This window comes from Dunckerocampus dactyliophorus, chromosome 7, assembly GCF_027744805.1.
Source record: "Dunckerocampus dactyliophorus isolate RoL2022-P2 chromosome 7, RoL_Ddac_1.1, whole genome shotgun sequence".
In the NCBI taxonomy this organism is placed as follows: Eukaryota; Metazoa; Chordata; class Actinopteri; order Syngnathiformes; family Syngnathidae; genus Dunckerocampus; species Dunckerocampus dactyliophorus.
The window spans coordinates 7,278,659-7,295,000 of NC_072825.1; the positions used below are offsets into that span (position 1 = coordinate 7,278,659).

The window sequence follows — 16,342 nt, forward strand, 5'->3', positions numbered from 1 at the left end:
TGGCTGACCTCATGTAGAGTTAAAGTCATCTAATCTAAACGAATGTTTCATCAGTGTAAAATTCACTGACGCCTAGTGGCCAGAATGCTACTACGATGTAGCGAGGAACGACTGTAATGTCGGTTTCACCGATAACGGAAATTGCGTCAACTTCATATGCTCTATTTCCGTTTTATGCGGTTGTGTGTGTTTTTGGTGTTCGCAACAACAATGTTGCATTTGTTTTATGGTGTTTCTGCCTTGTTGGTTCTGGATTGTTTCTGTGTTTGGAGGGTTTGGGCGTCACACGTACTTTTGTGATATTTTGCTGACATTATTTAGCTACTTGTTGTCATGCTAACTGATAAAAATCAACTTCCGTTTCTGGAAAGCTCAGTCAGAGATTAGTCAGGCTGGTCTTCCCTTTTTTTCTCTCTCTGTGCCAGCGGGGTGGGGGTGGGTTAGAGGGAAAGAGAGAGAGAGGAGGAGTGCCTGAAGAGGGGAGGGGGGCACCTTTTGTGCAAATATATCAAGAGAAGTACCACCCGCCTCAGATTACTGAGTGCGTGTGCGCGCGTACGAGAGGGAGAGTAAAAGCTTTGCACTTCCAGAAAGAAGACTGGAAAGCTCACGCAGCCTCTCCGCTTGCTTCATTGCTTGCTTGCTTGCTGACTCTTCCAGCTCTTCCAGAACAGAACCGAGGGAAGCAAAGTTGTAAAAAAAAAAAGAAAAGAAAAGAAAGAGAAGACAAGCTGTCATCATGGACGTGATAAGAAGACTGGGACATGCGTCTTTTGCGTGCACCTTGCTGCTCTGCGCATTGCAACGTAAGTCCTCATATCTTTCTCTTAGTTTGGGGATTTTTTTTTTTTTTAAAGCGAGCCTTCACTTGTTTTGTGCACAAGACTGCAAGTGCACATAGAATGAAACACTTTTTTTTTGGTATAAAACAAACAAACAAAAAAAGTTGGTGGCTTAGTTGCAACATAAATTGTGTCCGATGTTGAGATTTGCCCAACAAACTTTTGCATGTGTAGTTTCAGTAATTCGGTCCACTTTAAAGCTGGCACTTCTTTGAAGTAGTGCGGGAAGTCCCCCCCTGTCCACACTTGATTGCACTTGCTGGCGCACCACCACCCAGAGACCCTTTTCTATCGGGACACCGCTGCGGGTCCAGTGTAGCCTAATACATCCCGACACACGAGACTATCCTGCCTCAGCTAACTCACAACTGACAAGTCAAAATATGAGTAGTAATTACATAAAAACTGTTGTGCAAAAATAGGAATGCTCCAGTCATGTGAAAAAATTAGGACACCCGGGTGTAAATATTTTTGCAGCCGAAGGGGTGAAAATTTGTCACAACATGTACTCCTACTGTGTTGCCTGTGCCGTAATTTTCCGGACAAAAACACCACATTGTGGCGTTGTTATTAAACCCCATACAGTAAGTCTGACTTGAAGTTTCTCACACAGCCCAACAAAACACCCACTTTAGGGTAACTTTAGGGAGTTAAAACGAATCGCCACGGAATTTTGGCACAGGCCTTTAGGGGAACTCCGAACACATACACAGTCTGTAAAATGGTCGAAAAACGTGGCCGCCATGAAGCAAACTGTCTTAGCAAGTACACCATTGACCATTTGTCTGTTTGTAAAACTTTGAGGATTTCCAGCAGAAACCACAGGGGGCGCCACAAATGTCATTGACAGTCACCACCGTGGATGGGGTGTCCTAATTTTTGACTGTGTTTATTCCCAGACTGGCTGCATGATTGTGGGTTCCCTTTTCGCACAAACATCTGCAATTTTCCTTCATAGCTAAATGAATACACCAAAAAAAATAGAACATGAGAGGCTAAAGCTGCACTGACTTTCCATTTTTCATGGAAAAAAAACAATCAAACAGCATTTTTGTTGCTTTTCAATTAAGAATGCTCTTTTCCCCCTTCCTCCCTAATGGCTCTCTAGTAGTTTACAGCGGTCCAAGCTGGCTGCCAGGCGGGCGGGGCTGTGCCCCAGAGGTGTAGCACATATGGGGGGGTTAGTGCAAGGTGGGCGGTTGCCTTGAGGTGCGCATTTTTTCAAAAGAAGAAGAAAAATTGCAGTAGCAGTAACAGTAATAGAAGCTCCGGTGATGGTGGTGGCCTTTTTTCCCCTTAATCTTAATTTTAGAGTTGCAGCAGACACACCTCCCTGTTCCTTTACATGTTAAAAAACTCCTGTCAGTCAGGATGGTGCCTGGCTACCTGACTTGTGTACGCAAGTGGACAGACAGATGCACGGTGCGAAAAACTTGTTTTGCTTCACTTCTGCATTGCCAAGTCAGTACCGCGACATCCAAGGATCATACTAAAATGGTGACGCCAGGGGGTTTTATGCCACTGCAATCTGTTCTCACACTCTGAATTCTCTTGCTGTCTTTTACCGAATGATTGGACTGTATTGATGCGGCTATGAGATTCCTTGTATTTATTCCTTGGAAAGCAGTCGGGTTTGTCTTTTATTCAGACACCAGAGCTTCATACATGCAAACCAACAGGTGGCACCAAAAAACGTATCTTCGTCTTGAAAAGGGGGGGTTGTATTATTTATGGTCGTCTTATATTTGGGTCGATACGTCATCATTTGGGCAGTATGTTAGTGATTTATGTCGTCAGTCTTGAGGTAGCAGCTCACCTTTGTGCTCCATACCCCCCAAGCAACACAAACACCTTATTATGGGATGTGAGGGACAGTGGTGCTTTGCTGTCTGCTAACTAATTGAAGGATAGAGTGCACATCTTCTACTCTGCATTGATCTTAATCCTGAAGTCTGCTGTAGTTGCTGGGAACAGAAATGTTTTTATCCGGAAGGAATTTTGGCAAATCTCAGTCCTGCATCTGTTCTAATATTAGCCGCACTTATAGGGTCTCGGTGGGACAAGTTCCTAGTCTCTCACACACACACACACACACACACACACACACACACACACACACACACACACTCGACCTAAGTCCATGTCCATGTACTAAATAGCATCATGGGGCAAATAACACACCAGCACGGCATGTGCACTGTCTCGTGTGCATTTGCAGTATGTTCCCATGCCTTTGCCCTATGACCCACTCCAGACTTGATAGTGAAAGGGGATGCTAGTGCAACGTTGTCTCCAACTTCCAAGGGCAAAGAAGACAGAACTAAGGACAAGGAAATGGTCAAAGTAGTTTTAGCTCACAGTAGTGACTCCAAAGCAGTGGAGAGAATCGTAGTGACAAGCATCAGCCGGGTTGAAAGTGTTAGCGACCACCACGATGTCACCTTTTGTCTAGGACCGCTTTAATTCCTGTAGTCATTTCCTTGCCTTTAATTTCTTCAACCCCACCACGCCCCCCACCCCACCCCACCCCCACCCCACTGCTTCCCTGGCAGCTACCCCCTGTAGCCAGTTGTAATTATTACGGTATTACGACAGAAAAAAGGCTCATTTAGCCATGAGGCGATAAAAGCCAGCAGGAATGCATCAGGGGTGTAACCGTAAGTGGCAATCAGATTTTTCGGTACGGTACAGATGCGGACCAAGTTCCCGGACGGTACACCTTGAGCGAGGAACAGGAAGTGTAACTGTAACTATTAATGCTGCACATCCGGCAATATGGAACTTTAATTTACTACATTTTTGCTAGCAGTTTGCAGTTTTTTTATGTTTCATTTTAAAATCCATTGAAGCTGTTTACACAAATGCTAAACTGTTTTATGTTTTGCATTTTGTACGGAAAAGGAACTGAACCGTGACCTTAAAACAAGGGATGTGATTGTGTCATACCGTTACACTCTTAGCATGCGTTGTTTTGGACGTTACACAAACACTGGAAACTTCGTGTAGCATTGTTCTAGGAAGAGCAAGTCCATGTTTGCCCCGCCTGTCATCCAGGCATCTGGGAGTGGTGGTCTTGGAGTGTCGGGGTTGTAATTATTGAGGTGATTCATACCCTTCATTGGGTGAAGGGTGTATGTTTTTTTGACAGCAACTTTGAGATGGGATAAGTGGCATTCCCAAAGACGTGTCGGAGCCCGCTTTGTCAACTTCGTTTGCGTCTCTTTGCATTCCGCACAAAAGGACTTCCTTTCTTTCCCTAAAGCCCTCCTCTTGCCGTCAACAGTCCGTGTACAAACAAGCAGGCTAACAATGTGCTCCATCGCGGAGGTGAGAAAGGTTTGGGAGTTTGTCCTTTCACAAACCCACTTGTGCTTGTTTGTTTGCGGGGAACGACACGTGAAACCCAATTATTGCAGCCCAGTTCAGGCTGATGATAAACCTCCCTGGTCTGGGTAGCAGCTGCTTCTTTCTTGACGTCCTCTTCTATAGACACACTTTTGGTCTCATAGTCCAGAAAAATGAAGATCCTGCGAGATCTTTGAACTCTGGCTTATCAGAATTTTGTGTCCATCCTTTGTTATGAAACCCTTTTTTGAGATTTGTTTGTGCAGGTTCTGCAATCATCCAGGTCATGGTAATCCCGAAAAGTTGAGTAGCAGGCAACTGGAATTGTTTTTGTTTCATGAAAGAGGGAGTTTTTCCTTCCCTCTGTCCCTAAAGCTCTTGTGATTGTAGCCCTGCTCCATGTGTAAAATGCCGTGAAATAACCTCTGTTGTCCATTGGTGCTACAAATAATGAATTTGTGGCACCCCTGATGGGTTGTGATCAAAATGCTTTGAGAAACATGCTAGCATACATTTAATGCAGATATACTAAAAGTTTTATAGAAATGGTCAATGACTTATGAACAGCTAGTTGCCAAGTCCCACCCCTGATGTTTTGCTTGATGTCGGCCATGTTTTTCCACCCAATTTTGCTTAAAATTTACACAAATGTGATTGTCAGTTCCCGAAAGGTGTGTACCAACTTTCGTGGTGATTCGGCTAAACACCCCAAAGTCACAGTGGGTGTTTTATAAAGCGTGTTGAGCTGTGTGAGACATTTGAAGTCAGTCCAGTTGATAGGACTCAAACTTTGGAGTTTAATTAACAGCGGCGCTATGTGGTGTCAGAAAAATAATAGCACAGGCAACACAGTAGGGGTGCGTGTTTTGATAAATTTTCATTCTTTTGTGTGAAGCCTTTCAGGAGTAGAAGCATTAGCTCACACAAATGAATGCATACCGTATAACCCATGGGGTGACCTATTTTTTTCTCATGCCTGTATTTATAAAACTGTCCCTGACCCACACCAAAGATTTAAACCTACCCTTCGTCCTTTACAAGTATGTATCTACTGTCATGACATCCAGTGGTATTCCTGCACGTTTGCTTGCCTGCCGGCTTCACTGCTTGTGTGCTCGTGTTTCCCCATCAATGACCATGTTTTTTTGCATTTACACCCACATTTATGGCTGCTTTGATGATTTTTAAAGTAGGAATGACCCTCCGCCCCCAGTTGGCTTTGTTACTAATTATCCGAAGCTTATCTTTGCTACAGTGTTAAAATGTTCACATTTAATGCAATTCATTGTCAGGCGAAACAGAAGCATAGTTTCTTATCAGCAGCCTCATAACGTCAGATAGTTTAATCACTGGGGGGGAAGCGAAAAGAAACTGGTTAAGGCCTTTATTGTTGCTTTTTTGTGAGCTTCCTTGTCAGTAGGAGCTAAAGGAAGGAAGGGAGGAAGGCACGGCCATGGAGGGAGATGAAGGCACGGAATGAGAGATGATTAAAGCCAACTATTGTGCTGCCGCTATGGAGTCTTATGCTGTTCTTTTCTCGGGGGAGGACTGTGATGGTGATGGGTAATTTAAAATGCGGCCTTGAAATGAGAAAGAGGCTCTGTGCATCTACAGTACATGTATGTCCTTGTCTCCGATGGAGGTGGGGTTCTCAAAGCTCTTTCAGGAAGAGGAGGTAAAGTGCAGCCAAGCCACTTAGCTGCGCTAAATCGTGCTGTCGCTAGATAGGAATAACCGCCTTTATTTGGAAATGTAGTTACAGTTGTGATGACTTAGAAAGAACACAATCGCGGTTGAGGCTCGGTACACATAGTACTCCTGGTAATGGTTGCGCTCATTTCCATTATGCTGAACAGTCACAATCATGTTTACACTTTGCAACATTGAACATGTCACAAAAGGAGTAGGAAGAAGGAGATCTTATTTCAGCAATTACTGGTACAGTGCTACCTCAGTTAACGTCCACTACGGGTTGCACATTTTTTGGTTAACAACTAAAATCTTTGCTAAAATTTGGCCTTGGCTTGCTTAAGGTGTGGGTCTCGGGTTGTTTTTATCAATCAATCACAGATAAGAGGCAACCCAAGATACGGCAGCAGGCAGAATAGTGAGCCTGCATTGAGAAATACCAATTAAGAATGGGGAATGTCACTAAAAAAAAAAAAGAAGCCTTGAACCGTGGACAGGGAGATCATTTTCCTGGCAGTAGAGAAGAAATCCTAACCCTTCCAACCCTAAACCCACCATCTGACTGTTGGCTGGTGAGGAGCGTCCTCCGGGAGCATCGCAAGCTGTTGCTTTTCAGACATCAACAGTTGCCTCAGCAGCAGTTGTCCAATACACTGCGCCCTCCGAAAGGGCCACCCCAAGCCCCCTCCTCCCTCCCACGGATCACACTTTGGGTTCAGTAACCACCTCATGGTGAGCCTCCATGCTGGATTGGTGGCACAGTTGTGCAAGCATGCTCGCTTTCTCCTTGTGCTTCCTTGGGCTTTCCTCCCCATGTGTGGGACATGCTAGGCGGCGCATTTCTGATTGGTTGTACACGAGACAGCTCGGATTGATACATCTTGATTTGTCAGCTATGTAAATATCATATCTGGGGCTTGAATTATCAAAAAAAAAACATTTACAACTCTGTGTATACATATAAATGGGTGAAAATGTAACAAAACATGCACCCCCCCCGTGTTGCCTGCGCTATTATTTTTCTGACAAATACACGCTGCTATTAAACCCCAAAGTTTGACCCCCGTAAGTCAGATTGACTTGAAGTTTATCACACAGCACAATGTGCTCCACAAACACCCTCTGTAACTTTCTAGTGTTTAGCGGAATGACCGCAACATTTGATCCACAGCATTCGGGGACCGACAAGCACATGCATGTCAAATTTGGGCAATATTGGGTGGAAAACATGGCCGACATCAAGCAAAACGTCTTTGAACTTAGCAAGTAATTACCCATAAGTCATTGACCATTTGACTAATGATTATAAAACTTTAAGGATATCTGTATTACATGTATGCTAGCATGACTTCCAAAGCATTTTGACCACACCCCATGGGGGGTGCCACAGATGTCATGTCAAATCACACATAGCTGCAGCGATATCCCTTCTTGGCTTGGTTCTGCGTAAAAGACGATTGCAGATAACGCCGGCTCTTCTATTAAAGCTATGATGTGACTATTTTGCGGGACGTCTGTGTGAAAGGAGTCAAAATTACCTTCATGGATCTGATTTAGTGAGATCCACACCAAAATGTAACTGGATTCTTCCTTGAGCCACGCCTCATCCCTCTACAAAAGTATCGTGGAAAACATTGGGCAGTCTTAATTTGGAAGATTCATCGAAGCCACCCTAGCATCTGCTTTACTTTTATCATTTAGATTCATACCTTCTTCATTGAGAAATTTTGAGTAATGTTATATCTCTCAAAATTCATGGGGTTTTGCAAAAATTGTCAAGTAGTTTTTGCATTATCCTGCTAAAAACACTCCATGCCATGGCTACAGAAACAGTGACTGGCTCTCACCAACAACCTCTACCCCCTCTCCTCCAGCATGGAGGATTAATTTCTCCACTCCTGTCTTCTCAGGTCCCCCCGGCCCAGTTAAAGCAATAAGATCTCATTGTCAAACAGTGACCAGCCTTGCCGGAGAGGTTAAACACCGCTGCTTAACCATTAACTAGATTAAATTCACAGGGCTGTGCAGGAATGTTCTTGCGTTGATTGCGACGTGGAAGATTGGATACGAGAAGTGGCTTAAGAGAGAGTGACCGTGATGACGGCGGTTTGCTTTTGTCACAGCGGCTTTGTCCATTTGCACACGTATATATGCAGACGTACTCGTGGGCAAACAGAAACCATCGACAGCACAGTGAACTTTCAGTCACCCTGGTGGTTATCAATATGCGATGAAGATAAGCACGACAGAGAATTCCTCAGGCATCCATAGTCGCATTTGGTCTAACCACTCCTTCTTGTCTACGGCACACATTTTAAGAGTGGCTGGCGCTTGGTTTTACAGCCATGTGAATTAGCAGAAGAGACCACTGGTGCCAGAGACAGAAGTGCGTGAAGCGGCGAACAGGTTTTCTTATCTGATCAGCTCATTACCCGAATATTTTCAAAAGATACAGCAGTCTCAGATGGATGATGACTCGTTACTCACACTTGATTGATTAAGTGAGCGATGATGAGTCTTTATGGCTTGGACAGTCAATAGCTAACAACTTATATCAAATGAAAACACTGTACAAATACGCAAAATGAATAGTGACTCAACGTTGGTGAGACCTTGGAGTTGGTCAGTGCCGAAAATGCAGTCTTACACAAGTACCTTGGATTAGAGAATGGCAGCAATGTCTTAAATGCCATTGTGGAAAGTTCTAGTTTCAGTTCTAGTTTAACTTTATTTCAAAATTACAGACAACAAACTTCTCTCCCTGACTAGCAACAAACAACGGATTTGGATTAGCATGCCTGGAAGCAACAAAACCATATTTTAAAGGAAAACTGCACTTTTTTTTGAGTTTTGCCCATCATCCACAGTCCTTATGTGAAACCTGAGCACACGTCTTTCCCTTTTCTGTGCGTTCTAAAGAGAAAAAAACAGTTAGCATGAGGGAGCTAACAATGCACGTCATGGGACAGACGTATATTGTCTAAAAAACGTTTTATGGTTTCATATATATGCTGTGACCATGCAGTAACAGGCACATTCATGATGATATGTCATATTTACAGTATTTTGCCATATTTTGATCATTTTAAACATTACCGGAACTTCTTTTCCTGGGCGCACTGATTTCACATAACCCATGGATAGGAACTAGCGCTACTTCCATCAACAACAGCAGTTTGCAGCTGTTTGCTACTACTAATCATGGCAAACTTTGTGAGAGCCGCCGACAACGGCTACTTTTGGACAAATGAGGATCCAGACTCTTATCTTTTCGAGCCTGAATGTACGAAGGATGAGCTACAGGTTTTATAGGTACACCAGCATGACTTTCTGTGTATGGCGAGGACGACATTGTTGCATCACAACGAATTAAAAATTGTTAGCGCTAACAAGTGATTGAAACAGTGATAGAAACATCTTTCCGCCTACCCAAAATAAGCTGGAAAAGACACCCCAGACCAGCTGGACCAGACGAGTAAGTCACCATGGTATTGATTGTGATACATGGAGCTTGTAGCGCATAATATCACAACACAGTCCATCTAGCCGTGTATAAACAAAACATGGAATGTGGGCTAACACTTACAGATACATCTACTTACAGATAATTTGGTTGTCTGTTCGTAGTTGTCCATATGCTTCTTCTTGTTTCGTAGTCAGTCCATATTAGTTTCCTATCGCATTGTTTTGTAGTGGGCTCGCTACCTCTTGGTAGTGGCATGCCTACGCTTCGTGTTAGCTGCTACAATAACAATGTCGCTGTAGCTATGTTTACATATAGGTCAGCTATGTAAATAGAACATTGTTGGCGTTTTTTGGAGGCTTTTTTTAGGGCTTTATAGTCAAAATAGGTGTGTCCTGTTACGTGCATTGTTAGCTCCCCCATGCTAGCTGCATTTAGATGCTTTCCTCTCTCTAGACGTGTACTTATGTTTCACATAAGGATTGTGGATGATGGGCAAAATTCCCCCCCAAAAAGTGCAGTTTTCCTATAAGCAGCTCTTCAGCTTAATTGAGCTTTTTTGTCTCCCAGTTGGGTCAATTAGAGGGTGTAATTGACAGCCTGCTGTATTGGGTCATGTGACAATAAAGGCAGCTGCAGGGTTTTGGGGGTGTGGTGCACTTAAGGCCAGTTTTTGCACAACAGTCCAGTTTGGTAGGTGGTCTTTCCCAAAATATCACACCTGGATGATCTCCATCCCACTTTTCAGCCAGGTGTAAGAGTTCGCTTACACAGACAAATGTGTACAAACGTGAAAAAATTAGGAGACGGCATCCCAGAGTCAGATAATTAAGGTGTACTCACACTTGGCCAATGACTTGGCGCCTGGGCCCTGTTCATAACTAGAGTTTGGCAAGTGTTCGAGCTCTGATCCATGCTCAAGGTCCGAACACTATCCACCTTTGCCATGACTGGAAGAGGTGGGCCAGGGCGTGGCACTGTCACTTGCACGCACACATGCACGCGTGCAAAGTAGTAGAGTCATTGAATGACTGTGATTGAAAGTGATTGCTCTTTGCAGGTTCTTAATAACTCACTCACCTAATACAGCAGTGTAGAAGTGATGGGACACGTGTGAGTATGCCCTGCATGACTACATGCATGTTTGGTGTGATGTACAGTATGTCGGATAACGTCAATGCTTTCACCACAACCGGGCTTGGGAAATGACCTTCAGATGGTAAACTTTGCACCACCATTTTGGCTATCAACATTTACACAGGTGTTGTTCCTGGTTTGTTATATGCGATAAAAAAAAAGTCAGCTAAATCCCAGAGGCTGTTTTAAAGGCGCTTATGAAGGAAGTCATGCGCTCGATTGAATGAAATCCGAGTTGCTAACCATGACTTCATGTCTACTTGTATGGGAAAAAACACGGGATGTTACCTGAGTGTTTGGCCGGGGCGGAGTAGTTTCACAAAAAACAGGTGTCGGTTTTCATGGCCTTGCAGTCAGGAAGCCGCCTCAAGGACATAACTCGTCTTTTTATTGAGGGTTTTACTTCCAGGAGGAGCCCCTGTGAGGCAACCACCATGGGACAGAAGTTGTCTTTCTTTGCCTGTGTGAACTTGACTTTGTGAGGGAAGAGTTTAACTAGCATGCGCTGACTGCTAATGCTGCCCAAGTCTCATCCTGTCCTTTAACTGAGTTGCTTCTCTTTCGAATTTTTTTTCCCCTTCTCTTCTCTTTTGAATTTTGTAAAAGTTATTCACTCTGCTGCTCCATCATTTATTTGCCTGTGAGGTCCACAGCTATTAGGACCCTAATGATACAGAAAATATGTGTGTTTGTTCTTTTATCCTCATTACTCTGAACAAGACAAGACAAAGGATCCAGAGAAATCCCTCTGAATCTCACAGTAAACAGGGATCTCTCTCCAGTTTCCTGTTTTTGATCCATCCCAGAAGGAACAAGCACAAGCCTGGCTCCTGCTCTGTATGAATATTTAATCCAAAATCAATAGCATCCAATTGGGTTATAACTCCATCAGGCTAAATATTCCCAATTACGCGTCTGTACATTGTGCAGAGCAACAACAGCGGCAGTGATGGATGCTTATTGTCGGGCTAATGTCGATATCGCCTGTTGCTAGTAAACGGGGCTAACGTCATTGTAAGCCCCCCGTTTGCCCCGTCAGAGGCTTTTTGTAAGTTTGAAGGAGTAGTTTTAGATTTAGTTAACAAGGATTTATCTCGTCAAGTCTGTGTTTTGAGGATTGTGCGGTGGGTGTATGGTCTTTTGCCTAACCCCCCGTGTTTGAGCCCACTGCCCACTTGCACATGACACACTTCAACATTAGTCTCTGTAGACAATGATGAAAGACGTGCCGGCTCCCCATGTCAATTAGCAATCCAGGAGCGTGTGTGTCGTTTTTGTGTGTCTATTGAAAGCAGTGTGCGCCAGGGTGGTGGTGGTGGTGTAATGGGCTTGGTTAATGGTCGGGGCAGACAGGACACATGTTCAATAATAAGGGCTGACAAAGGATGACAGGTAGTGGGGGGAGGAGGATGGGGTGTTTAGTGTGTTGCTCCTTTTCAGACCATGATGGGATTTAAATCTAGAACACAATCATACTGTATATAAAGCCATACTCCATTTTTTTCCTCGTATGGTAGTCGGGGCATTTTTTAAATAAATTATATATTGTGCTTATTACATACAGTGCTTAAGGAATGTATTAGACCAGGGGTGTCAAACTCATTTTCATTGAGGGCCACATCGCAGTTACGGCTGCCCTCAGAGGGCCACTTGTAACTGTCAGTTTTTATGAATCTAAATCTAAATATAACCTCATAATATTATTACACAGTTGCCCATGCATTAGATTATTATATTTTTACTAACAAATTGATGGATAACTTGCTTCGAAATGAGAGGTCTAGTGAGAATGTCATAGTGACAAGCAGACATTCAAGTATTTGTTTTTGAGAAATGCTTGGAATATCTTGTTGCATGATTAGATAATACTGACGTTTGGAAGAACCGCATGCAGTGCAATTTTTCTGTCAAAATAACACATCAAATACATTTAGAAGGGCAGAGGTGAAGTGCATTATTGACATGCATTATTCCAAGGGTTTCGTGGGCCGCATAAAATGATGTGGCGGGCCACATCTGGCCCCCCGGCCTTGTGTTTGACACCTGTGTATTAGACCATCACCCAATGTAAGGGTTATGCAATACAGTACGGTAGTTGCCCTAGATTAGTAGCATTGGAGCTAGTTTTGTTATCCGTTCCATCACTTTTTGAATTTTCGAAATCAAATGTTTTACAGAAAAATATACATGGCACATGATTATTTCTTGATTAATTCTTGATTAAGATGATCAAATGAGAGTTATAGCACATATATATTTGTTTGAGCAACGCCATGCAAAATGTGAGGTTTGTTTTGTTATTAATTGTGTACAAAGGATACTTTTTCAGATTGTTGTTTGAGAAATAAATACTGTAACAGAAATAACATTTTTAATATTTTATAAAGTAGAAGTAACCCTAAATGTTCATTTATCCCTTTCATTCATCATCCATATGCATTTAGAATTGTTTTGGGCCTGTAAAACTATAAATACCTGTTTTGTGTTAAAATTTTTGAGAGTCAACCACTGATTACACCATAGACGAGTGATGTCATTTCCGGTCCGGTTGCCATTTTGTGTAGCTAGCTAATAGGATGCAAGGAAGGACGTATCGTGATAAAAATACATTAAGAACACAGATGGACTCCTAACATGACAAGACGTGCACCATCTTATACGCTAACCGGAGAATGCATGCAAACCGAGGCAAAATTGTGGCATCAATTTTCGACCTTAACTGAAAAACATGCTAACCTAGACGGACGCTAACCGAGGTTCCATTGTGTATACATTTGTTTTAAACTGAAACTGCAAGAATCCCGACCAGCCGGGGCGGAGCTGACATAAAACAGATGCACACCTTGTGGAGTGAACTCACGCTAATCAGTGACAAAGACGCCGTCTCCACACAGCGTAAGATAATTCAGTACGTGCTGCTGTTTTGGTTAGTGACAGACTTCAGTTCATGTACATATGTGAACAGTATGATCTGTCTGTCTGTCAGTAGGGTCTGTTTTTTCCTTGAGGGCTAAAAAATAAAGTGTGGGGCTTAATTGTTTTTGTTGTTTTAATTGAGACGTGGTGTCTATTAGAGCTGAGGCTACCATTTGAGGTAATACAGTGTACATGCTGCCTATCGAATGCCTTGCTTATTGCTATTAATGACAGGTCAAATTTATCTATGATATCAGTTGATTTTTGTTTTAATGCCACTTCAGTGTTGCCAGCAATTCACTTTTTTGAAATGCCTTGCACTCCATACGCATCAGACTTAACCCTCACAGTCCCTCCATGCTGTGGGGCAGCAAAACAAACGGTTGATGCTTCCAGAAAAATCTTTGAACCTGCTAGTTTTGGACATACAGGATGTGTGGCACCCCTCCATGATAACAACACTTCAGATATTGTTTTAAAACATCGGAGAAGAAGTTGCTGCAGTATGTTTCCATGCATTTTTCACTGAGTACCTGAACAAGGACACATTGTTAAGACATTCCTCCAGGCTGTTGGAATTCAGGTATTAATGGTGGGCTCAGCACACACACACACACACACACACACACACACAAACACACACAGCAGAGAAGGGGAATGAAATGGAGAAGGAAGTGCAGAGGGAAGCAAAGTAAGGCACCGCCAGAGGTAGAGGCGATGAACGCCAAAGAACATTTCACCTGAAGGTCTGAGCCTGTCATGTGCCACCAGAGTGCTTGAAAACACAGCAATGGGAACATGACTTGGCCATGTGTGTGGGCATCCATCAATTAGTGAATCATGTGAACATGACTGGGATTTGAACAAAGGTTTTGAATAGGCGTGTGTGTGTGCGCGCGCACGTGTGTGTGTGTGATGGCAGTACCAGCTGCTGATGGGACCGTAAGCTGAGGTGGCCTCCCTTAGCTTTGACCATGCCTTTCTCCATCTCCATCGCTCGTATTTTTCACTCATATGTCCTTCATTTAATTCTTGCCTTGTTTGCATTGTGTCGCCAGCTGGGAGCGCGTGTGATCCAAGCTGTCACAGTTAGACCTCCTTGGCAAAGATCCCCCACGTTCCTCACCCACACAGTACCACCCCTACCCTTCTAGGGCCCATCTGTTTGTGTGGATGTCTGATGCCGGTTCAGGGCACCTGGTGTAACGGTTCTGGCCAGCCTCGAAAGATTCTGCAAAATAAGCAATACAGTGGAACCTTCAAAGTCGAACGCTCCGATTTTGGCCCAGTGGGTGGCCAGAGTCTCCAATCCAAACATGACACTACTATCCACGTCTGCCTGTGGAAACAAGCGTCCATATCTGACTGAGCCAGGCTGCGTCTGCGGGTCCGCTTGTAAACACGCCACCCACGGCTTGTGTTTGTGTTGTGCTAGAGTGTAATATGACGTATCAGATAAATATAAGAAATGTGCTGGATTATATGCAAATGGCCACCTTGGGCTTCCTTGGACGCACTATCACCTTCACCTGCAGCTTCCTCAGCAAGCCACTTGTGTTTGGCTTCCTTATCATGTTGGAAAACTGCCATTTGACCCAGTTCCCCAAGGTAGGCGATCATGTTCCGCCACACAGTATCACAGTACATGTTGGAATTTATGTTTCTCCTCAATGAACCGCAGCTCCCCAGTGTTGGCTGCACTCATGCAGCACCATGCTTGACTGTAGGCAAGACACGTTAACCTGATACTCACTTGCGTTGCTAGCTATTTAAACAATAATGACTGTGTTTTTGGTCATTTTCCATGGATAGCAAATCTATACAGCTGTACAAGCTGTACACGGACTACTCTAAAGTTTATCCAAGTTTATTTTCTGTAGTATTGGCACTTGCCAAGATATACTGCCATAAGTTACAGTGTGTGAAGTAATCAAATTCGCCACCATATGCATCATCACTTGTCAAAGTTAAGGTTGTTTTGCTGGTTTTACAGTGCTTAACTTGTTTTTACACTTGAAAAGCACAAGTAAAAATGCCAAAAATGTGGCGCATTTGCCATTCATCATTTAATATTCAGTGTTTTATAGTTTAATATGAACAGTGGTTAACTTATTTTTACACTTGTATGACCCATGTATTGACCCTGGAACAGATTACAGTATGTCTTAATCATTCCCTATATCGGACAAACGGTGTCCTACAACAAACAGGAAATGCAGTTAATCATACAGTGAAACGTCTTTCGCATTATGAACGTGAAACCCCCCCCACGATGGCCATAAATGATGCTGGAAAATCCCCATAGGAAGACGAATCAGTTTGCCAGACGCGTGGCAGTTGGCAGAAGAGGCGAAGCAGCAGGATTTGGATGCTGCTGATATCACTCTTTGCTCAGCTGCTGCAGCTTCCCCCAACAAAAGAGGAAAATACATACTGTCAATCGAGACTACATGGGGGGATACCAAAATGAAGGGATTTTAGTTATTATGAATAAGAATATCCATCCATTCATCCATTTTCTAGGTTGCTTGTCCTGCTGGGGTCGCGGGGGAGGGTGTATGCTGGAGCCTATCCCAGCTGACTTTGAGCAAGAGGCAGCGTACACCCTGGACTGGTCACCAGCCAATTGCTGTGAATAAGAATAATCAGAACTATTTACTCTTATGAGTATTGCTGATGCATATTGTGTTGTTCACAAAAAATTAGGGGAAATGACCCCCAAAAAATGCAGGAAATGACAACAAATTTCCTGAATCCTCAGTTAACAAACAAGATGAATCTAATATATCCCCAAAATGTCTCTAAAACAGGAAGAAAACTTGTTTTTATTGCATCTCACCAAAATGTACTGGATTTTTCCTGACCCACAAAGTTTGATAGAAACTGGTTTTATCGTTTATTCTTGTGTAATCCTACTAGCAAATAGAATGCGATCAGTGAAGCCCAGACC

The 16,342-nt window shown here is 43.4% G+C and overlaps 1 protein-coding gene across 3 annotated transcripts in view; it reads left to right on the plus strand.

Moving 5' to 3' along the window:
• The first annotated feature begins 505 nt into the window (after positions 1-505).
• Positions 506-16,342, plus strand: part of bcam (basal cell adhesion molecule (Lutheran blood group)) — a 65,965-nt gene continuing 50,128 nt past the window's right edge. For 2 of the 3 annotated variants that reach the window (XM_054781347.1, XM_054781349.1), the window contains exon 1: positions 507-806. In XM_054781347.1, coding sequence (XP_054637322.1) covers positions 740-806 — 67 coding nt within the window. In that variant the 5' untranslated portion in view covers positions 507-739. Of the gene's footprint in view, positions 807-16,342 lie in introns of all 3 variants that reach the window. The other variant, XM_054781346.1, reaches the window with a different exon arrangement.